Raw genomic sequence first — 25099 nt, forward strand, 5'->3', positions numbered from 1 at the left:
AAAGGCAAGGATTTTAGAATAAAACAATAGATGGGAAAGGGGTTATATTTTTGTGTGTCCCCACCCCGTAGACCATGTGTCGACTTTCGATTGGGTCTTTGAAAATCAACCAATAGTGTCGGGAATATTAACAAAGCCAAGTCGCTATAAAAAGCAGAAAACAACTTGCTAGTAAACAAAAAAGGTCCCCAACAGAGGGATCCAGGTAGTTGTCTGGTTATACATCTACATTTAGAGATTTATTGCAAAATTCATTAGTAGTAAGGCTCTTTAATATGAAAAAAGAAAAATTAAACAAACAAACAGACATACGAATATAATGAGTTGTAGAGTAGAGGCTCTAGTCAGATAAATCTGCAAACAAACTAGAAATCTATTTGAAATATCCTATGATAAAAGCTCACCTTAAAGCTGGAGAAGTACCAAAATGGTCCGATTTACAGAGTATATGGGCATAAATCATCAAAATCTTCACTAAAATTTTCAGCTTTTTTTCTTAATTAGCAGAATAGTAAAACACAGCAAATCTAAATAAATTTATGCTTAATATTAAAGACCTTTTTTCTATTAAAAATAGCTTAAAACCTTTTCACATTAATAGCTTTCATTAATATTAAACCTGTTTGACCAACCAATTTTGAAATGAAATTAACATACATACAATTATTCAAATCTAAATATTCAAAGTTTTTCCTTTAATTTGAAATTTAATTCTGTATAAAAAAAATGCCCAAAGTTTCAAATAATATTAGTCGACTGGGGGAAAATGAATGATGGATAAAAGTGTTGGATTTTTCATGACTTTTCCTTTTTAAGCAGCGAAGGGGCTGTAGATTTTGTTATTTCTTCGTGTCATCTATAAATACAGATGTATAACCCAGACAACTACTTGGATCCAGTGTGGGGGACCCTTTTCGTCTGCTATCAGATTGCTTTCTGCTCTTTTGTAGCGACTTTCCTGTGTTGATATTCCCGATGCTATTGGTTGATATTCAAAGAACCTATTTAATGGCACAGAGTTCACTGGGTAGGGACATATATATTTTTTTAGCCCCTTCCCCCTATTGTTTGACTCTTATCATCTTAGAATTTGACATTTAAAATATTTTTGAATCTAAGATTTATTGGATACAAAATTTTTTTTGCCTATTTCTTTTATGTCATATATCAACAATAATTTGTCATCCAAGAAACTTTTGTTTAATGCCCTTAAATCATGCGAATCGTTATGCATATTTCTCAATTTTCTGCGCTACTTATCAACGTTAATATTCTTGTTGATATCAAAGGTTTAACGCAGGTTACTTCGTTTTTCATACCATATCATAACAGTGGAATATCTGTTATTGCTAAGCTGTTATTGAGCTGTAAAACTAATAAAAAAAATATTTTATTTCTAACCCTTAATCAAAACTTATTTGAATCTGTCTAAAATATGTCAAAAGTTAATAGGAATAATGAAATAGGTAGATTTAACATCATGAATATTTAGTAATATGGTTTATTTAAATTATCTTGTGTGTTGGTTCAATAAAACCTCTAAATAAATTTATGAGTAGATTGTAGTTAAAAGAACTAGATAAAATACATAGACAATCCTCCCCCCCCCCCCTATCTGACTTTTTTATGTTATAAGTTTTTTGAAAGGGGTTCACTGGAGGAGTAGATTTATATAGTGTCCATTTTTTTGGGGGGGGGGGAGTGGAGGGGGAAGAGGTAAAACCCATTCTTGTATGGTGTATAAAATGTCTATTGTTTACCGGATTTTCATGGTTCCATTTAACTGTTGAGTATCAAATGCTTTGATTATGTCAAGCTTACACTAATATACATCTTTTCAGTCTTTTCTTTTCCAATGTTTTAAATCATCTCAAACACATAAAATTCATTGTCATTTAAAATAATTCCCAAATAAAGACACATAATTTGAGAAAGATACAAAGTTTTGGGAAAAAAGGATTTTCTATGTAATATTTGGTAAATATTAAGTTGATTAATATAATTTTATAAAGAATTTATGAAAGTAAACCGTTTTTTTTTATTATTAAATATACGTATATAGATTCTATAGTTATAGAGTAGATACACTTTAAATTATTTCTTCTAGTGCATTATATTTAACTAGCGGCTTCGCCCCTAGCCTCTAGGGGCTTTGCCCCAAGAGGTAATAAAAAAAAAATTAAGTACCCCCACTAAGGTAACCCCACTTCTTTCTGTAAAAAGAAAAAAATTAAGTACCCCCACTAAGGTGTCCCCACTACTTTCTATTTAAAAAAAAATGGGGGGGGATTTTTTTGTTTTTGGGGGGGTTGGGGGTGTCCCACCCCCCAAGAAAATAGCCCAAAACCACCACAGGACCAGAGAGGTATATACCCTGAAGAGTAGAATCCGATCAGTTTAGTGGTTACCGAGATCTTAAGGGACAGACAGACGGACAGACTTCAAGCTACTTTGTATTATAGATATATTTTTCATTTTTATGATTCATACAGACATACAGTCAAAAAATTAATTAAAGCTTCACTTTTCTTAAGATAATGGCAAAATTTAACTTTAACTGAAGATGAACCAAAACTTTATAAGGCAAAAACAAATGTTCTGGTGCTTAGTTTAGGTGGAGTCTTCGTATCCTTAATGTTTTTAATACTGTGTGTTTGTGGGGGGGGGGGGGTAGATATACCAAACTTTTCTGGGTTCTTGCCGTGTCAAGTATCAACTGTGGGGAATACCAATTCAGCTGGAGCAAAACCGGTTAGAGGTACAAAAAATTATACTTCACATAAAATTTAGCCAATGCAATTGCCTACAAAAATGTACTTCAGCATCAACTTGATTGGACAACTCTTTCCCCTCCTAAATGTCCAATATAACCTCGGAAACGGCAAAAATCGCCAAAAATCATGCCTTCGGCGGCGAATAACGGCTAAACGGCCAGATCCCAGAAAAGTGTGCTATATTTAGGGGGGGGGGGGGGGGGGTGGCAACTCGTCGGTTAGAGGACACGGGTTATAGAGATAATTCTATTTTAAATTCTTGTAACGGTTTTTAAATTCCAAGTATTAATAAATGATCCAAATATGTTATTCTATGAAATCATATTAAAAACTAAATTTTCATGATAAAACGACGCATTGAAGAATTCTACTCATGAAGTCTTATTGATGCATTAACTATCAAAAATGCCATGTAACATAGTTGTATATACTTTTATCTATCATGATAGATGAATAAATTAGCCATATATTCTTTTATCTAATTGTTCATCTATCTATCTATCTATTTCAGGTGGTATTAGAGGATACTCGGAATAAAGTGTCACATTTCCTAGAAGAACATGAAATTACATTTTCTACAGTTGAGGTAGTTTAACCACTATGGATATATTTTTTAACTTTCCAACAATTTAAAAAATAATCGATGTCTTGTCGACATTTAAACGATCCCAAGGACCACTAAAACAGTGGTTTTCAATAAAAAGGTATTATGTTTGTCCGAAGCATGCGAAAGCAGCACGATTGATAATTGGCTGAATCCAAATTAAAATGCTGCAGCTTGTGGGTTGCATTTTCCAAAACGCGCAGCTTATTGTGAGGTTTCTGTAAGCCACGCAGCTCAGGGTAACTGCGGATGCAGGGACCTCAAATAAAATTTTTCTTTTCTTAGAAGTTTTTAATTTTTAAAATTTTGATAGCAAATAATATCCATCTATCTATATTTTATATAAGAAAATGTAACAGCACAAATTACAGAGGTTGAAATGATCAATCTATCTATCTATCCATACTAATGTCTATCTATCTATCCATAATAATGTCTATCTATACAGGGAAATGTAACAGTACAAACCTCAGATGTTGACTGGAACCATCTGTCTGTCAAAGAATGTCAAATGTAAGTTTAGTCATATATCGCATCGTATTATAGGCAGCTTTCCGCGGATACAAAAATTTACTATTAAAAGATTTAAACCAGTTAATTTAGCCCTGAGTTGCCAAAGGCACTGTACTTTGTTTTTATTTATGAATTTTTTTTTATCAATTTAATTAATAAATTATCATTCTATACATCTAACAATCCCAATATTATTTTGTTGTTGTGACTGGAGTACTATCTGGACACTCTTGTGACTATGTACCTGATATCTATCTATCTATCTAGGTTGACTGGAGTACTATCTGAAAACTCTTGTGACTATGTACCTGACATCTATCTATCTATCTATCTAGGTTGACTGGAGTACTATCTGGACACTCTTGTGACTATGTACCTGATATCTATCTATCTATCTAGGTTGACTGAAGTACTATCTGGACACTCTTGTGACTATGTACCTGATATCTATCTATCTATCTAGGTTGACTGGAGTACTATCTGGACACTCTTGTGACTATGTACCTGATATCTATCTATCTATCTAGGTTGACTGGAGTACTATCTGGACACTCTTGTGACTATGTACCTGATATCTATCTATCTATCTAGGTTGACTGGAGTACTATCTGGACACTCTTGTGACTATGTACCTGATATCTATCTATCTATCTAGGTTGACTGAAGTACTATCTGGACACTCTTGTGACTATGTACCTGATATCTATCTATCTATCTAGGTTGACTGGAGTACTATCTGGACACTCTTGTGACTATGTACCTGATATCTATCTATCTATCTAGGTTGACTGGAGTACTATCTGGACACTCTTGTGACTATGTACCTGATATCTATCTATCTATCTAGGTTGACTGGAGTACTATCTGGACACTCTTGTGACTATGTACCTGATATTTTCTTCTTTTCTGTCCTACTATTTGCAGGAATTAATTTTGTAACAAAATAATGGATAAAAAAACTATTATTATGTTCAATAATAGTTTTTTAAAAAGCGAGTAAGTCAAAGAGGGAGAGGGGTGTTTATTTCAAGTCCCCAAAGTTTTATAATAACGTGTACTTATTCGTTGGTTTAACAACTTTGAGAACTGTTATTGAATTTTGATATGAAAGTTGAGGGTCCAAACTTTTTAACTAATAAATTTAATTTTGTGTTTAATCATTGGGATGTACATCAATGTATCGGCCATTGTCTTATCCCTGCGAGCGATATATAGTTAGTTAGAGAGAGAGAGAGGGGAGGGGGGTTAAACTAATACTTTTAAACTACAGTAGGTGGTAATATGTTTATCATGATTGGGGATTACAATTCTTATCCATTGTCTTATTGTTTCCCTGTAAAAACAGGAAAATATAGCAAAGTTTTTTATTGACATCCTCTATTTTTCCCGGAAAAAAGTACCAATTAACTTTGTTATTGATATTGTTATTGTTTATCTCATTGTATTGAGTCATAAAAATGTAATATTATGTAATAACAAGAATGAATATTTTCATAAATATCGCAACATTAGCTACTCACACAGAAATAACAAAACCGCTTGAAAAAAAAACAAGTTTTAGCATAGTTCTGAATTTATGACAAACAATGCCTTATTTTTTATTTGCAATAAAAAAAGTAGTAAAGTTTAAGTTTTTGTGCGTTTGGAATAAAAATTTGGTGACTACGGTTAAAAGTGGATAATTTTTGCTTGCATCCTCGAAGTTGGGTGGATTAAGGGTAGCTTATAGTCAGTAAGGCTTTGAATGACTTTTTCTAGGGGCAGCAAAAATAAGATTTGTCAGTCGAGCACTAACCCCAACCTATTCCACCTAATTTGTAAAATAAATTGAAAATAATGTGGGGTTTTAGTTTTATTTTCCGATGCCCAACCTCTGCGTGGCCTCAACTGAGGGCTACAGAATAACCAATATAACCTAACCTAACCTGATCTAAAGTAATAAACAAACAAACTAAAAACTAACCCCCCCCCCCCTCCTTTTTTTTATCAATTTATTATTGTCAATTTTATTTTCCATATTTAAAAAGAAATGATTTTGTTACAAAAAAATATTGTAAAACAGGAACTTTTATCATGTGTAATACTCTGAAGAAATTCAAGCTAACTCCATTTTTTCCTATGAAGGTAGGCATTCGTTTTTAATACCAAGGACAATTGGGTCTAGTAGTAGCGCAGCAATAAAATTCATAATTACAAAATAGACTTACTTTCTAGAGATAGGACGGATACAATTAAAATGCATCAGCAAGGGAGGGGACATTGGGCTGTTTATTACACTAGTTTCCAAAATTTTATAATAACGTTTTCTTACTCGTTGGTTTAACAACTTTGGGGACTTTTATTGAATTTTGATTGTTTGGTTTATTAAGTGGATTGTCCAACAGTTAATCCACTAATTGTAATCTACAGATGGGGAAATTTTGTGTATCATTAATGGGGATGTAAATTAATTTAACATCTATTGTTTCATCCCTTTAGATCCCTGGTTTGTTGAGAAACTTTTCATTAACAGCTCATTGTCTTTGCTTAAAAAATTGTAGTTGCTCCAAGTCAGCAAAATCCACCAAGTCTAAAAAATATTATTTTATTTCTCCAACACTTTTTTACATTTTAGTTCAGAAAGTTGATCAGCGACTACGCGGTTATTTTGACAATAGTGATCTTTGTATTGATTGATCAGTACTATGACCTGCAAACACAGAAACTACTGGTACCCACAGTCTTTAAGGTAATTACAATTACGCGAAGAGTGCATAAACAAGGACAATTAAAAGTTTGGATAAGAATGAAAAAGAACTTTTTTTATTGAAATGATATAGTTTTTTTATATGCAATGTTTAATGGCTTCGAAACCGATTAAAGCCAGCTGGATCAGAACTGGTTCTCAGCCATAATGAAAAATCATGTACAGCATCGTATTAAAGAAAATTTTCCAAAAATATTAAAAATCATAAAATTAATACCAGTTTTGTTACCTGGTGCTGACAAAACTGAGCTTAATTTTATAATTTTTCATTTTAATATCCGCAGGAAGCTGTTCATAATACGATGCGATAAATAACTATTATTTTTCAGCCTACAAGGTCAGATTTACGCGGGTGGACAATTCCCTTCACTGATGATAATTCTCCATGGTAAGTTAGTTTATTTATTAATTATTTGTCTGGAATTCTGCTAACCACTGGATCATTCGGGTGCTTGTTTTAATAAGTTATACCTACGGGGTTTCAAACCATTGGGTTTCTATTAGTATAATTAAGAGATTGATCATCTATATTTTTATTCTTCAATAAACTCATAGCTTTAGAAGATTTTTTCCCATCTAATTTGGCTTCAAATCTATTAATATCCGTTGGATTAGAACCGGTTCTCAGCTATACTGAAAATTCATGTATAGCATCGTATTACAGAAAACTAAAAAAATTAGCACCATTTTTGTTAGACCTGGCCTTCGGCACCACGGGGCTAACAAAACTGATTTCAATATTAATTTTTAATTTAATGTTCTCGGAAAGATGATTATAATACGATGCGATAAATAACTATTTTAACATTGAGGACTAATAATAAATAGTAGCTACAATATTTAAAGTAAAAAACATGAAAATTATAATGACCACAATTATATTACATTCAAAAGGCGAGCAATGTGTTTGACATTTCCATGGAAGATTTTTATCCAAACACACATATACATAATTCAAAGTATTACGATGTCTGTCTGTCTGTCCGTCTGAAGCTTGAGGTCTTGGTAACCACTGAACCGATTGGGATATACTCTTTAGGTAATATAGCAGTGTTTTTAAGCTATTTTCGTGGGACTCTCCCCCCCCCCCCCCCAAAAAAAAATCCCCCCTTTACTTTAATTTTTATTTTTTTTTATTTCTTGTATGTACATAAAATAAGTTTCAAGGTTAAGATAATAAAAAAATTTTGTATAGCAGGACAGACAAAGAGTAATAACTACATAGAATTTTGACATATTCATGATGAGGAATTATTAATCTATTAATTGCTAGAAATAAAACAGGGCGTTTTTTATAAATAACATGTAGAAGGCATTTTTGAGATAGACATTTTATAAATTAGGCGTTTTCTAAGATAAGTGTTTTTTGACTATAGCCAATTTTTTTAATGTATGTATATTCCAAGTTTACTATCATCCATAGAAATATTAAACGAGATATTTTTAACTACAATTCTTGATGACAGGTAAATTAAGAATCCTGTTTTGTACAACGAGTTTCTCAAGGTACAATTTACTAAATGTATAAAACAAAGAAAATTTTAAAGCCAAATATTATTTTATGACTTCTAGGTATTTGACACCTATATTTCCTTATTCCAAAAAGGTCATATCCCTCCTATAAAATAATATATTAAGAAACTTTTTTTTTTATAAAATCCTAGGTTTTATCTATTCATATTCTTTGGTTTAGAGAAACTATGTTCATATCTACCTCTTAGTGTCCCTTGAGAATAATTTGAAAGATTCTCTATCAAATATACATGGTTGGGAGAAAGATTCTCTATCAAATATACATGGTTGGGAGAAAGATTCTCTATCAAATATACATGGTTGGGAGAAAGATTCTCTATCAAATATACATGGTTGGGAGAAAGATTCTCTATCAAATATACATGGTTGGGAGAAAAATTCTCTATCAAATATGATAGCCTGATATCTAGTTGCCGAATGTGTACGCAGTTTCCTGAGTGTTTCCTCATCCTAGCTCAATATTTACTACTAGCTAAAAATCTTCAAACTTCCCTCAAAAAATCTAAATTTGAATGTATAAACGATTTATACATTATAAATTTGAATTTTTCAAATTTTGATATTTTTTTTTAAAGTTTGAAGCTTTTTTAGCTAGTAGTAAATATTGAGCTAGGATGGGGAAACACTCAGGAAACTGCGTACACATTCGGCAACTAATTCGGAGGTCATCTCAAATATACATGGTTGGGAGAAAAAGTACAACATAACTCAGAGATATAGGGATGGGTCAATCAAGATTAAATTAACTGCCAGTTTCCTGTAAAGCCCTCCTTCTAAGTATTTGTAAAATTAAATTTTAAAAAATTATATTTTGTGGGTTCTTTTATTAATTCAATTGTTAGTTAGACAAGGAATTAATATTTACAACCTAAAAGTAAGGGCATTAAAATTATTTTCCCATAGGCATAAATTATCATCTTCTATATTATTATTCTAAAAGAGATAAAATGAGTTTTATTGTTGAGATATATTACAAACATTAATATTTTTAGGTATATCTATCTACTGGCCTCTATACCAGCCCTGTTGTTGACTATCCTCCTCTTTATGGATCAACAGATCACCTCGGTTATTGTCAACAGAAAAGAACATAAATTAAAGGTTAGTTTTAATAGGAATTCTTCTCTAAGTATAGGGATAAAAAATCAAAATTTTGCAGCCTAACAAATAAGTGGTCAATGTTAGCTTCTGAGTAGATATAGGGAAATTTAATATCTAGATCTATTATGGAAGGACGGATGGACAAAAAGAGTTTTACTTTTAAAGTGAAGAGTCATTGATTAAAAGAACCCACTTAATCCTACCCTGTTTCAATACAATTTTCGATTCTCAAAGTGACTGTTAAGCACTCTACTCAACCACCTTTTATTTTAAAATAAAGAGTAAAAAAGAGAGGGTAGTTTTTTTATATACTTGCTGGGTTACCCAATAACTAACATACCCTAACCTAACCTAACCTGGCCTAAAGAAACAAACAATGAGAAATTTACCCCCACCCCGTATTTTTAATTTATTTCAAATTGATTGGGGGAGGGTGTTCTGTACTTGACATGGCATTTCGAGGGTAACCGCCCAATTTTGATAAAAAGCATTTCATATTCCATAATTTCTTTTTAAATTTAGAAAGGATGTGGTTACCATTTGGACATGCTGATTGTTGGTGTTATGATGGGAGTATGTTCTGTCCTTGGTCTACCTTGGTGTGTGGCTGCTACTGTGCTTTGCTTAGGTAACTAACTAAGTATGTTCTGTCCTTGATATACCTTGGTGTGTGGCTGCTACTGTACTTTGCCTAGGTAACTAACTAAGTATGTTCTGTCCTTTGTCTACCTTGGTGTGTAGCTGCTACTGTGCTTTGCCTAGGTAACTAACTAAGTATACTCTGTCCTTGGTCTACCTTGGTGTGTGGCTGCTACTGTGCTTTGCCTAGGTAACTAACTAAGTATGTTCTGTCATTGGACTACCTTGGTGTGTGGCTGCTACTGTGCTTTGCCTAGGTAACTAACTAAGTATGTTCTGTCATTGAACTACCTTGGTGTGTGGCTGCTACTGTACTTTGCCTAGGTAACTAACTAAGTATGTTCTGTCATTGGACTACCTTGGTGTGTGGCTGCTACTGTGATTTGCCTAGGTAACTAACTAAGTATGTTCTGTCATTGGACTACCTTGGTGTGTGGCTGCTACTGTGCTTTGCCTAGGTAACTAACTAAGTATACTCTGTCCTTGGTCTACCTTGGTGTGTGGCTGCTACTGTGCTTTGCCTAGGTAACTAACTAAGAATGTTCTGTCATTGGACTACCTTGGTGTGTGGCTGCTACTGTGCTTTGCCTAGGTAACTAACTAAGTATGTTCTGTCATTTGATTGATTGATTGATTAGCCTCCAGAGCTTCGTCGAGTCAGTTTTGTAGAATCATCTGTTTAGGTTATGCCCTCGTCAAGTTGTAGAAAATCTGCCGCCATTTTTGGTTGGGTCCATAGTGATAAAACGTCAAGGTTGGTTGGGTTGTTCGGGCATTCAAACAGATGTGTTGTAGTGTGGGTTGATTGGTTGCATAATGGACAACTATCGTCGGATTTTTCTTCTATTCTATGTAAATAGGAGTTCAATAATCTGCTATAACCAGATCTTAGTTGGGATAATCTGGATCTGGTTATTCTTGTTAGGCTGGTTTCTTCTTTATTTACCTCTGGTGGATTTCTTTGCAGGACTTTGTTAGGCAGGTATTGTGCTAGGGCCTTTTGCCATTCTGAAGTATGAATGGATTTCATTTTGGCCTTTACGTCATCCTTGTTCACAGGGAGAAGATGAGCAATGTCTTTCCTTCTGTGTTGAATTGTTTGCTTTAAACTGCGGGGGGAGGGGGTTTCCTGTCAGTTTAACACCAGGGTGGTCAGGCAAGTGATTGGTCAGAAGAAATTGATTGGTGATCATTCTGCAGTGGTCCTTTAGAGGTAATATTTTAGCTTCTCGATGGAGATGTTGTTGAGAGGCCATACACAGGTTACCTGTGACGACTCTGAGAGCTTGGTTTTGGGTGGTTTGAAGTTTTAACCAGCTGGTGTCGGATATAATTGGGCTCCAAATAGGTGCAGCATACTCCAAGACGCTGCGACATATGGATTTGTAGGTTATTGCCAAGGTTTCCATATCCTGGCCCCATGTTGAACCTGCTAAACATTTCATGAGATTAATTTTAGATTTAGCTGTGTCAGTGATGTTTTTGACATGGTGTGAAAAGGTGTACATGGTGTCAAAGGTGACACCTAGTAACTTGGGTTTATGTTCATGGGGTACAGTGACATCCTTCATCTTGATTTCTGGCTGTTCTTTATATTCCTTGGTGTCGGGGGTGAACAGAGTGACCATGGATTTGGTGGGGGAAACTTGGAGCTCCCTTTCTTCCAGAAATTCTAGAACCTTAGGTATGTACTTATTGATGGCGTCGGCTAAGCTTTGAAATGGCTTGCCTGTTGCATAAATGCTTATATCATCTGCATATCGTACAACCTGTATGTTTGCTGGTGGTTTAGGAAGGTGTCTGAGATAAAAGTTGAACAGTATAGGAGAGGTGACGGCTCCTTGAGGGACTCCTGATCTGATGTTTCTGTGTTTTGAGGTCTGGTTTCTGAAGTTGACCTGGGACTGTCGTCCCTTAAGGTAGCAGCAGAACCATCTTTTCAAACTTGGAGGAAGATTGGTTTCATCCAGATCTTTCAGCAGCTTGTCATGGTTAACCATATCAAAGGCTTTGATTAGATCAATCTGGAGAAGTACTGTTCTGTCAGGTTTTTTGGAACTTTTCTCATTGAAACCTGTGGCAACTTGGTTATTAAATTCATTCAAAGCTGTAACAGTGGAGTGGTTTTTCCTGAAACCATGCTGGAATACTGGGACATCTAAGTTTTCTGTAAGGGTAGGTAGTAGAAGCCTTTCTAGGATTTTTATGCCAGGACATAAAAGGGAGACTGGTCTGTAGGAATCAGAGATGTTGGCAGGTTTGTTAGGTTTAAGTAGAGGAATTATGATTGATTTTTTCCAGATGTCAGGTATGGTGCTGGTACTGATAGAGATGTTGAAGATCTTGGTTAAAAAGGCAATGCCGTTGGGACCAAGATGTTTCAGATGTAAATTAGATATGTTATCAGGACCTGCAGCCTTAGAAGCTTTGCATGATTTAATAGCCTTATCAGTGTCTTGGTAAGAGAAGGTGATGTCATCCTCTAGCTTGTTCTTTTTAGTATTTCTGGAAATTTTTCGAGACTGTTTGGAACTAACATGTCTCACAACGGATGAAAATTGTTTATTAAAGCCATTAGAGATGTCTTTAGCAGAAGAAAGGTATTTACCTTTGAATCTGATTGCTTGATTTCCAGATTGAGTGCCTTTACCATTCAAGTTCTTAATGAGTTTGAATAGCTTATTAGAACAAGATTTACTAATCCCTTCCACTTTTTCTCTCCATTTTGTTTTCCGATGATGGCTAATTTCGGAATAAATTTCACGATTAAGGTTGGCAATTTCAGGAGAGTGTGGGTCATTAGTACGGATTTCATCCCTTCTTTTCATCTTGGCAGCTGTAGCAGTTGGTATTTCAGGAATGATGTCTTTGATTCTGCCTCCTGGGATGGTTTTCTTAGCTGCTTTATTGATGATGGATCTGAACGTCTTTTCAGCTGTGTGAACTGTCCAGCCATTGGCTGGTTCTTCTAGGTTTTCAAACTTATCTTGGGTAATGGATGTGAATCTATTCCAGTCAGCTTTTTCAAAGTTGATGAAACTTCTGTAGTCGCTTTTGATGGGATTAATGTTGGTGCTGACTTTAATGATGATAGGGAGATGGTCTGATCCTAGGCTGGTCATGGTTTTCCAATCAACGCTGTTCATAAGTGATATTGAGGCCAATGAGATGTCAGGTGATGTGTCATTACCATTTGATGGAAGTCTTGTAGGTGTGTTCTCATTGATTACGCCATAGTTGGAGTTTCCTATGGTATCTGCAATATCTGATCCTCTTTGGTCTTGAATACTTGAGTGCCAGAGCGGGTCGTGAGCATTAAAGTCTCCAAGAACCAGTGAGTCGCCTGCTGGAAGGATAGCATTGATGTTTGGTTTAAAACCAGATTTACAGCTGCTTACAGGTGGTATGTATATGTTGATGATCTGTGTGTCACCCACCAGTATACCTAGATATTCTGTGTGATCATCTGGGGTACGGTCAGGTAGAAGTTTAAACTGTAGTGACTTGTGAACATAGATGATAAGTCCACCACCATTATCTTGTGTCCTGTCCTTTCGGATAGTAGCAAAATTAGGGATGTCCATGTTGGTAGAATTATAGTTAAGTTTAGACTCTTGCAAAACCGCGATCTTGAGTTGATGTTTATGTAGGTATGTAATGAGTTCAGTAAATTTGCTTTTCAGTCCATTACAGTTCCATTGTAGGATATGTAGTTCATATGATTTGCTGTTCTGGTAGTTTTGAAGATTAGGAAGTTGATGATTGTTGATAGGAAGTTGATGATTGTTGATAGGATGTTGATGATTGTCGACAGGAGGTGTAGGTGTAGATGGGGGTGTAGGAGGGGGTGAAGGTGGTGGAGGTGTGTGTTGAAGACAGCTAGAGCATATGTACGAGGTGTAATAGTCATGGTGTGATTTTAGATTGCTGCAGTTGTTGAGTTTGTGGCAATGAACCCATTGGTGGCAAGAGTTGCATTCAACTGAGATGGCATTGTTGAAAACTCTTTTCTTGCATACTGGGCATGTCCAGGTTGGCCCTGGATTTGGTTCAATTCCGGCCATGAGTAGTAACAGTTTGACCAGTCCCGCCGGCATGGGCTGGTCAATTAGCAGAAAAATTCATAAATGACTGACTTGAGATCCTCTGAGAGGAGTAAGGTAGAAGACTTTGCTGGGGCAGGTGGTGGTGTGTTGCTCCAGGTAGATGCACCTCGTACAGGCTCTTCCTCGACATTCCATGTTCTGTCATTGGTCTACCTTGGTGTGTGGCTGCTACTGTGCTTTGCTTAGGTAACTAACTGAGTATGTTCTGTCATTGGACTACCTTGGTGTGTAGCTGCTACTGTGCTTTGCCTAGGTAACTAACTAAGTATGTTCTGTCATTGGACTACCTTGGTGTGTGGCTGCTACTGTGCTTTGCCTAGGTAACTAACTAAGTATGCTCTGTCCTTGGACTACCTTGATGTGTGGCTGCTACTGTACTTTGCCTAGGTAACTAACTAGGTATGCTCTGTCCTTGGACTACCTTGGTGTGTGGCTGCTACTGTGCTTTGCCTAGGTAACTAACTAAGTATGTTCTGTCCTTTGTCTACCTTGGTGTGTAGCTGCTACTGTGCTTTGCCTAGGTAACTAACTAAGTATGTTCTGTCATTGGACTACCTTGGTGTGTGGCTGCTACTGTGCTTTGCCTAGGTAACTAACTAAGTATGTTCTGTCATTGAACTACCTTGGTGTATGGCTGCTACTGTACTTTGCCTAGGTAACTGACTAAGTATGTTCTGTCATTGGACTACCTTGGTGTGTGGCTGCTACTGTGCTTTGCCTAGGTAACTAACTAAGTATGTTCTGTCATTGGACTACCTTGGTGTGTGGCTGCTACTGTGCTTTGCTTAGGTAAATAACTAAGTACGTTCTGTCCTTAGTCTACCTTGGTGTGTGGCTGCTACTGTGCTTTGCCTAGGTAATTAACTAAGTATACTCTGTCCTTGGTCTACCTTGGTGTGTGGCTGCTACTGTGCTTTGCCTAGGAAACTAACTAAGTATGTTCTGTCATTGGACTACCTTGGTGTGTGGCTGCTACTGTACTTTGCCTAGGTAATTAACTAAGTATACTCTGTCCTTGGTCTATCTTGGTGTGTGGCTGCTACTGTGCTTTGCCTATGTAACTAACTAGGTATGTTCTGTCCTTGGTCTACATTGGTTTGTGGCTGCTACTGTGCTTTGCCTAGGTAACTAACTAAGTATGTTCTGTTCTTGGACTACCTAGGTGTGTGGCTGCTACTGTACTTTGCCTAGTTAACTAACTAAGTATGTTCTGTCCTTGGTCTACCTTGGTGTGTGGCTGCTACTGTGCTTTGCTTAGGTAACTAACTAAGAATGTTCTGTCCTTGGTCTAATTTGGTGTGTGGCTACTACTGTGCTTTGCTTAGGTAACTAACTAAGAATGTTCTGTCTACCTTGGTGTGTGGCTGCTGCTGTGCTTTGACTAGGTAACTAACTAAGTATGTTCTGTCCTTGGTTTACCTTGGTGTGTAGCTGCTACTGTGCTTTGCTTAGGTAACTAACTAAGTATGTTCTGTCCTTGGTCTACCTTTGTGTGTGGCTGCTATTGTGCTTTGCTTAGGTAGCTAACTAAGTATGTTCTGTCCTTGGTCTACCTTGGTGTGTGGCTGCTATTGTGCTTTGCTTAGGTAGCTAACTAAGTATGTTCTGTCCTTGGTCTACCTTGGTGTGTGGCTGCTACTGTGCTTTGCTTAGGTAACTAACTAAGTATGTTCTGTCCTTGGTCTACCTTGGTGTGTGGCTGCTACTGTGCTTTGCTTAGGCAACTAACTAAGTATGTTCTGTCCTTAGTCTACCTTGGTGTGTGGCTGCTACTGTGCTTTGCTTAGGTAACTAACTAAGTATGTTCTGTCCTTGGACTACCTTGGTGTGTGGCTGCTACTGTGCTTTGCTTAGGTAACTAACTAAGTATGTTCTGTCCTTGGTCTACCTTGGTGTGTGGCTGCTACTGTGCTTTGCTTAAGCAACTAACTAAGTATGTTCTGTCCTTAGTCTACCTTGGTGTGTGGCTGCTACTGTGCTTTGCTTAGGTAACTAACTAAGTATGTTCTGTCCTTGGACTACCTTGGTGTGTGGCTGCTACTGTGCTTTGCTTAGGTAACTAACTAAGTAGGTTCTGTCCTTGGACTACCTTTGGGTGTGGCTGCTACTGTACTTTGCCTAGCTTAATGTTGCCTTTAATTAGTATTATTTATTTAGTGTGATGATTTTCATATATAATGAGAAAAAAATTCTATTTCACTTATAAATAGAATTAAGAAATTTTATTCAGATTATTCCTTCAAGCACTGTAGATTTATTTTAAGTAAATGTTGGTGATTTACCTTACGCTAGGCTAGGTTAGTTTTTATAGTGGACAACCAGCAGACGTAAGGCTTTGATAAAATAAAAATAACTTTCCTCCTCTAGTATTTGTTTATTTCTTAAATATTTGGGAGGGGAGGAGGCTTAAATTTACAAAACTTAAAGAATAAGACATCACAATTGCTGGTCTGAAGAACCATACTAAAATTACTTAAAATTACCCTTAAATTGTTCAGGTCATGTTGACAGCTTGAAGATGGATACAGAGTCAAGTGCCCCTGGAGAGGCACCTCAATTCTTAGGAGTTAGGTAAAAGTAGTTTTTATTAAGTAAAAGTTGTCGCAAATATAGGTATTAAATAATTATGTTCAGATTATCCAAAATACTAATGATGGACCTAATAACAAATAGCCTTAAATCTGCTAAATTAGTATCTTCTCTTAAAAAATAAAATCTTAATGCTTCAGCTTTTCATGAGATGTTATGAAACAGAAAGTATTACACTCTTCCTATTTTTACAAATTATAAAGGTTGTTAATTATAAACACACTATTTTGTTTAGAGAGCAAAGAGTAACTGGAGTTATGGTGTTTATTTTGACTGGCCTGTCTGTTAAATTGGCTCCAATTTTGAAGGTACTTTACTTGGACTGAAAACCGTCACCTAACCTTTAGAATATTAATTACATACCTAAAATGGTCATAGCACACAAACATGAAAAAAAGAGCAATGAAATTAACAAATTATAAATTTTGAAATGACTTATTTTCTAGAGGAGCTCTAGTTTTAATTGTCACAAAGTAAATACCAGCTTAAACCAAAAACAAAAATAATTCGGAAAAAAATCCCGAAACCTATACGTGTTTTCAGCTGTCGTGTGGGGTCAACACATAGTAGAATTGACGACCTTTACATTTGCCCTCCAAATATTATTTTAGATTTATTTCGCTTGTTGGTTATATCTTATTCCTGTGTAAATACCAATGCTAGAGCTGTAAAAAGTAGCAAATACTTGGAATCAAAGTGTTGGTTGTCCGCAATACTACAACCTAATGTATTTATTTTAGTTTATACCAATGCCAGTGCTGTATGGAGTTTTAATGTACATGGGTGTCAACACTCTAAATGGAATGCAGGTAACAATTTGGAGCCGAAGCTTTTTATAGTGCCTATAAAAAAATTATGTCATACTGGCCTGCCATTTGTAATTTAGTTTGTGTATCTGTATATCACTGGTCATTTGTATTGGATGCCGTCATTTTTTATAAGCACTTTAAAGAGCTTCTTTGGATCCATACATGAAGCATAAGAAAGCACCAATGAATAGCTTACATAAAACTTTGTCCCTTATTCAAAAGTTAATGAATTTTGGTTGTAATGTACCTATGTGTGTGTGGTCCTTAATAACACCTGTCAATTTATTCATACGGACGTGCTGCTGTCCACGACACTTTAAAGGGAACCCCTCATCTTTTTTTTCTGTTGAAACACCCATGGTATTAGATTAGGTAACACCCAACAGACAATCAACTCTTTTATTGCACAACCTTTGCCTGGAAGTCCCAACTGTGCACGGTAAAGAGTTGAGCCGAGATTCGAACCAATCACCGAGAAGATGCGCTACATGTTAAGCCACAGACCCGGGTTATCCTTAAAATCTTGGAAACTACCAAAAAAACTTCTTTTACCTTTTATTGGTTGTTTTTTTTAGTTTGTTGACCGTTTGTTCCTGATATTGATGCCAAGCAAACACCAGCCTGACTACATGTATCTCAGACATGTCCCACTCAAGAAAGTTCATCTCTTTACAGCTATTCAGGTATACTTTTTTAACCATTACCATTTGATTCAGCAAATACATTCTATTTCATTGTAATTGCTGGAAATTTAGATATTTGTGTGGCGAAATGTCGGCGTAAAACTAGTTTTGTGCTGTAACAAAATGGAAGTGGGTAAGAAGGAGGGGGATGGGGAGAAAGTTTGTTGTTTGGAAATTTTCTCTTAGAATTGTTTGTCAGAAACCTGGTCCCTTGTCCCTGACCATGAAAAAAGTATAACATTTGTGAAAAATGCAAAGTTTCAAGGGACTAAGGGGAAGGATGTTAATTACACTATTACCAAATAATGATGTTTTATTCGTTGGGATTTAAACTTTTGTATACTTTAATCAAATTTACGTACATAGTTCAAACGTTCAAACCAATAATCTTAATTGTACAAAAGTGGTAATTTTGTTTACCATCATTGGGAATGACATCAATTTATCGTGTGAGAGTTTCAATTGTCAAAAAAAGTACAATCTGTTACAAAATTTTTGTCGTATTACAAATTATTATATAAAATTAGCAGGATGTCTGTTTGTGTGAGTCTTAAGATCTAACTAACCGCTGGAACGATATGGTTCTCCTTTAGGGTAAAACTCCCTATTTTTTCTGTCAAAACTATATTGGAAAGTGGAGGTGCATTTTACAACTTTCTTTTTTCCCTTAAATGCCTCTAGAGGCCTTAAGGAGGCGTATCCGCTCGTAATTTAATATGGTACAACCTATTGCAACCAATTATAGTTTAAACAAGGATGACAACATCCATACGTAGCGAAGCACAAAATTTTGTGGATGGGACTGACCGTCATGGTTGTTTCTTCAAACGACATGAAATTTAATTTTGATATCTTTAACTGAAAAAATTTTGAATATCGGACTAAAAACACCAAAGATATGTGGGAAAATGTAAAAAATATAAAAATAGCCAGAAACCTGCAAAAAGGCAGTCTGACCGTCATTATTGTTTTCTCCAAACGACGGAAAATTTAATTTTGATATTTTTAACTAAAAACATTTTGAAAATCGGACTAAAAACACCAAAGATATGGGGGAAAATGTAAAAAATATAAAATAGCCAAAAACCTGCAAAAAGGCAGTCTGACTGTCATAGTTGTTTTCTTCAAACAATGTGAAATTTGATTTTGATATGTATAACTGAAAAAATTTTGAAAATCGGATCATAAACACCAAAGATATGGGAGAAAATGTAAAAAATATAAAAATAGCCAAAAACCTGCAAAAAAGGCAGTCTGACCGTCATTATTGTTTTATCCAAACGACGGAAAATTTAATTTTGATATCTTTAACTGAAAAAATTTTGAAAATCAGACCATAAACACCAAAGATATGGGGGAAAATGTGCAAAATTAAAAAAATAGCCTAAAACCTGCTAAAAAGCCGTCCGACCGCCATTGATGTTTTATAGTTAATTGTGCTCCTAATTGATGGCAATGTTGTCAAAAAATTTCAGAATCCTATCTTTTATAGGAGCTGAGTAAATCCCATTTCCCCCATAGCGTTACGGACGGACGGACTGACTGACGGACGGACTGACTGACGGACGGACATAGTGAATTATAGAGTAGCTTCGCTACTAAAAAAAATTATTTCACAAAAAGAGAATAAGAATAAGTGATTATTTTAAAAAGGTGAAGTACCTCACTTCGCTCAAAAAAGGCTCTAGATTAATCATAAGCCTTCTCTATAATAATGTTAAAAATTATTATAAAAAAAAACAAGAAATCTTTATGTACCTTTGATTCTGTTTAAGAATAGACAGACCAATAAATATTTGTATTAATTTGTTGTCTGGTCCTATAGTTGTATTTATAATGATAATATAATCAAATATTATACAGTAATACTAGAAGTATGTATTTAGAATAGTCAATAATCAGAAACATAGAGAGATGGTCTGTTTATTATACTAGTCCCCAAAGTTTCATAATAACGTTTTCCTATTAGTTTGCTCAACAGCTATGGGGAATTTCGTGAATTTAAATTCGTTGCGAGTCCAAAGGGTTCAACCAATAATGGCAATCTACCGAAGAGATAATTTTGTGAAACTTCATTGTGGGTACTTCAATTTGTTGACCATTGTCTTATCCCTTAAGTTCCCTCATGATAAATGATACTGTCCAAAAAATTTTATAAACTCGTTCTATAATTCACTCGTTTGGGGAGTTTTTGTAATTCAAAATACACAGCTATATTTCTTAACGATCAACATGCAAAGCATTTTATTGCTTTGCTACTTTTTATGGACAAAATTTTTCGCAGCTTAGTAAACAGACCCCAGTCTTTGACACATATATATAAAGAGAATTTTCCAGATTAAATATTCTGTGCAATTTCATTAACCACAGAAATTCTGTAAAATAAATTGCTGTCACATATCTGAGATTTATGTTTTTGAAACCATCCCTAATCAAGGAAATATTAAACATAGGAAATAGATTTAGGATTGACAAATCTAGGTTTTCTACTTTTTAAACATAAAAAAGACATTTAGTAGCTCTTAATAAACAACTGAAAGAGCCCTAATTAATAATCCATATATGTCGACATTTTTTGGTTTAGATAAAAGTAAGGAAAATTCTTAGGTCGGAGCTAGAGCCCCATAAAATAAACAAGTTAAAAGATATCTTTTATAATATTTTTTCCAATTACTATGCATTGGGTAATTAATTCAATCAACTATCATAGGTGTTGCCTTCAACAGAATTTAAAATTTGGATTCAGCAGCTGTATATCATATCTAAACTTTGTAGTAAATGAATGCCAGCTAATGCAACATTATACTATATTTTCAAAGTATTTGTCGTGGAAGAAGCAGCTCATAGTGCCTGTAGAAAATGACGCTATACAATACAAATGATCAATGATAGGCCAATACACAGACTAAATCACTAATGATAGGCCAGTATACATTTTAATTGACCAATAGTAGGCCAGTTTGGCGTCATTTTTATAGGCATCCTTATTTTATATTCCTTGTCATTATATGGATTGGTTATAGATCAAACCTATCACCCCTCCAGCAATTAGCTGATATAGTTCTTAAAACTTATCTATATTTCGTTTTAGGCTGGTGCTTTGGCAGCTTTGTGGCTTATAAAATCAACACAAGCCTCGCTGATCTTCCCACTTATGGTAAGCTTATATATATTTTTGCCTCAAGCTACTCTACAATTCACTTTGTCTGTATGTCCGTCCGTCAGTCGAGCCATTACGATAAAATTGTAATTTTCTCGGCTGCTATTTAATATAGACTGCAGTTAATTATCTACTTGGTCATAATTAGACAAACGAACTTTTTAAAAAACAAATGTATTAATGTATATTTGTATATATTTAAAAATATCAGTGTTTAAAGAAAGGTTTTTAGGAATCATACAATTTTTTACGCAGTTTTATAAATCTTTAACAAACAAAAGTTTCTTAATCAAGATTAAATATAAACAAAATGTTAATTAAAAAAAATATTTGTTTAGGTTTTAGCCCTTGTTGGGTTCAGAAAACTAATGGATTTTTTCCCCTCTGTGTTTAGCCAACGGGATCTATACTGGTTAGGTATGAAAGTTAATCTTTTTTTGGAGGTTTCCTGGTGCCTGTTAGAGCACAGACCCCCCCCCCCCCCTCCACTAACTAATTTTGAAATAAATTTAAATAGTTTTAGTTTATTAGTCTAGATGAGGTTAGGTTATAATTGATAATTATTATACCCCCCCCCCCTTAACAGAAGGTTTTAGAAATTTTTATTAGAAATTACAATTTTTTCTTGCCTTGCCTATATACTATCATAGACAAGCTCTAAAAGTAAGAAAACTTCTTTTTTTCCCAAATGTAGAAAAGTTTGCTTAAAAAGTTAATTAAATGTAAGTTAGACATTACCAAAGTGTTTGGTATCTTTTTCTATAATTAGGGTTGGTCCGTCCGGAACGGTAAGCTCGTTTCGTTAATTTAGACATTTTAGAATTGTCCTATCGATTTCAAATTTTGCATGGTAATTTCTTTAACAGTTAGGTATGACTTAGGAAGCAACTCTATAATCGTTACCATTTATTACAGTCTATACGTTCATTTCAGACATGTCGATATTTGACCTTCTAAACAACTTTTTATGTTTTATATTGTCCTATTCATCTGATTTTTTTTCAATATTGATTCATAGTACATCAAGATATAATGTTATAAGCAAGGTATTTCTATAATCACATCCTAAAAATGTAAGTTTGTCCTAAAATAGTATCCTGTATTTAAGCAGTAATGCAACAAATTTACAAACAATTTTATTCAGACGTTTGCATTTATATTCTGCTTATTAACTCTACAGGTGTAAATGTTCGTTTGTCCTACATTTTAGGTGCTTCGCTTTTATGGATGTTGTTATCATCCTTGTTTTATTTAAGATAATTTGATGCCACAATCAAATAAAAAAGCCAAGAAGAAGGATAAAAGAAAAAGAAAACACGGAGTTCTCGAAAATGGAACAGAAGAGGTATAAAAAATATTTATTTTAACTATAAAAATCCCAAAAACGGCAACATGCATATATAAAAATTTGTGTTTTGTAGAGGATTTTAAAAAAAGAAATTGGAAATAAAAGATGTAGAATATATTTGGATATTTTAAAAGTAGAATTTTTTTGTTGTAAATTTAGGTTTTCCCTCTCATTTATTGTTCAATTCGTTCATCCAGTGCAGTGGGTGGGGTAAATGGGAGGGGTTCGCTGTTTTAGCCCTCTACAAGTTTTACTCTATTCGAGTACATAATAATATGGTGTAAGTAATAATAAATCTATTTAAATTGTTAAAATCATTATTTTATTTTAGGAAATGAAAGGACTACAGGAGAACGGTGACACAAAATAAATCTACTAACAGAAACATTCAGCCTAATTAATTTTAATGTATTTATCAATTTAATTAACGTGGATGGAAATCAGTAGAACTTATTGACAGTAAAATCTTTTAAGCAGATAACAAATTGCTGTCTTTTTTGATAACAATCACAACATGCTAATAACCAACAAAAAACTATATGTAGATTTTAATTTTTACTTGCGGATTTTCGATAAAATAAAAAAAAAATTATTTTCTTAAAATTTCTAGATGGCAAATAAAAAAGCAATTAATTATTTTATAATGATTTTCTTCCATATAAAAAGGGATTTAAGATTTCATAAAAAATTTCGGGAGACTTTAATAGTTTGGTCTTAAAACTTTCAAATTTATAACTTATTCTTTTAATATGACAAACTAAATCCCCTTTGATAGCCACAAAATGATTCTAAAAATGTCAGAACTTAAAATAAAAAACATTATTTGTTAAATAATAAGAATAAAATGGTAATAATGTATGATTGTATAGATTTATAGTAAAGCCATATCTTAATATTTTGGTAATTAAAAATGTATGTAAATGATTATTAGATGTTATTTTCTTACATTCAAGATATCAAATCTGCATTTATTTAGTTTTATAGAATTATATGTTTCATAATAATAATATTAATAAAAATGATAAAATAAATTGTATATAATATTGTTTCTAATGTTTTTAACGCCTTACAATAAAAAAGATGCTAGTGTCTTTCAAACTAGTTTAAATGGATCCAGGATAAACGCAGGAGTGACAAACGTCGGAGTGGACAAACGCAGGAGTGACAAATGTCGAATTGGACAAACGCATGAGTGACAAACGTCGAAGTGGACAAACGCAGGAGTGACAAACGTCGGAGTGGACAAACGCAGGAATGACAAACGTCGAAGTGGACAAACGCAGGAGTGACAAACTTCGGAATGGACAAACGCAGGAGTGACAAACGTCGAAGTGGACAAACGCAAGAGTGACAAACGTCGAAGTGGGCAAACGCAGGAGTAACAAATGTCCGAGTGGACAAACACAGGAGTGTCTAAAATATTAAGTTAATTAAGTGTTTCTACAGAAGTTAGGTTTGGATATACAAATCAGCCCCAGCCCCCCCCCCCCGTAGGGGATTAGGCATTTTAAAAACTTGCAAAATGGATAAGTGCCCCCTTCATCGTTTGTACTAAGTCCGTTTAAATGAAAGTTTTATTGGCGAACATATCGATATGTTACTGACACAAAGTAAGGGAGGTAGTTATCTGTATAATTATATACATCTATACTATAGATCTGTTCTTTAACGTCCCTGCTCCCTCCATAAAGGGAAGGGGTTTAGTGATTGACCTAGGCAATTTGATAAATACAGACATTTCCTGACTGATCTATTATTGAAGGAATGGATTAACACACCTTAATTGTAAAGAAGCTGGGTTTCCAAAAATAAAATATTAATAACTTACTAGAAATATTGTTGTTTACACAACAGATCTATAGTACCTATACAATGATGTATATACAGATAACTACCTCCCTCCCTTTTTTAATGACCTTTTTCGTCTGCTTGCAAATTGTTTTCTACTACTTGTCTGTGTTAATAAAACCAACACCTCTGGGTGATTTTCAATGACCAAATTGAGAGTCGGCACAAGGACACTGCAATGGGGAAATACAGTTATGAAACCTTCACCCATCTATACTAGTGCTTTACTCTTTATGTTTACACTGAACTCAGCCCTACGAATAGATTTATAACCCTTGATTATCAATCAGATAAAAAAATCCGTCAAACTTCAAAAAGGATTCCCAGCTAACACCATCTCTTAGTTGTTTGATTGTTATTGAAGATGCTCTTATAAGTGATGTTATATATTTTATTTAATGTTTAAACAAATCACAGAATACATTACATAAACACATTTAAAATAACAATATTGAAACTAATTTTATTATTTGTACAAAAGAAACATAGATTGTTTTTTATTTATTTTTGAATAATTAAATTATTTTTGTAATGGTTTACCTAAAAGATTTTTAATTGAACAAGGATAAATCATGCCAATAAGTAGCGAAGCAATCATAAACAAAACAGGATTTTTAAAACGTATGTCTTTTGATAATATGTATGA

At 34.4% G+C, this 25099-nt stretch overlaps 1 protein-coding gene across 2 annotated transcripts in view; it reads left to right on the forward strand.

Annotated features, from left to right (window-relative positions):
• Nucleotides 1–23650, forward strand: part of LOC145332168 (electrogenic sodium bicarbonate cotransporter 1-like) — a 61217-nt gene extending 37567 nt beyond the window's left edge. The window contains exons 23-39 of one of the 2 annotated variants that reach the window (XM_080177120.1): nucleotides 3286–3360; nucleotides 3827–3891; nucleotides 4739–4812; nucleotides 5951–6015; nucleotides 6506–6619; nucleotides 6967–7025; nucleotides 9163–9271; nucleotides 9794–9844; nucleotides 14416–14470; nucleotides 16515–16587; nucleotides 16841–16913; nucleotides 17346–17414; nucleotides 17990–18097; nucleotides 21189–21254; nucleotides 21596–21674; nucleotides 22514–22602; nucleotides 22937–23650. In XM_080177120.1, coding sequence (XP_080033246.1) covers nucleotides 3286–3360; nucleotides 3827–3891; nucleotides 4739–4812; nucleotides 5951–6015; nucleotides 6506–6619; nucleotides 6967–7025; nucleotides 9163–9271; nucleotides 9794–9844; nucleotides 14416–14470; nucleotides 16515–16587; nucleotides 16841–16913; nucleotides 17346–17414; nucleotides 17990–18097; nucleotides 21189–21254; nucleotides 21596–21674; nucleotides 22514–22602; nucleotides 22937–22975 — 1263 coding nt within the window. In that variant the 3' untranslated portion in view covers nucleotides 22976–23650. Of the gene's footprint in view, nucleotides 1–3285; nucleotides 3361–3826; nucleotides 3892–4738; nucleotides 4813–5950; nucleotides 6016–6505; nucleotides 6620–6966; nucleotides 7026–9162; nucleotides 9272–9793; nucleotides 9900–14415; nucleotides 14471–16514; nucleotides 16588–16840; nucleotides 16914–17345; nucleotides 17415–17989; nucleotides 18098–21188; nucleotides 21255–21595; nucleotides 21675–22513; nucleotides 22603–22936 lie in introns of both variants that reach the window. The other variant, XM_080177119.1, reaches the window with a different exon arrangement.
• The last annotated feature ends 1449 nt before the right edge of the window (nucleotides 23651–25099 follow it).

This window comes from Acartia tonsa, chromosome 11, assembly GCF_053477335.1.
Source record: "Acartia tonsa isolate MP-2025a chromosome 11, ASM5347733v1, whole genome shotgun sequence".
Classification (NCBI taxonomy): domain Eukaryota; kingdom Metazoa; phylum Arthropoda; class Copepoda; order Calanoida; family Acartiidae; genus Acartia; species Acartia tonsa.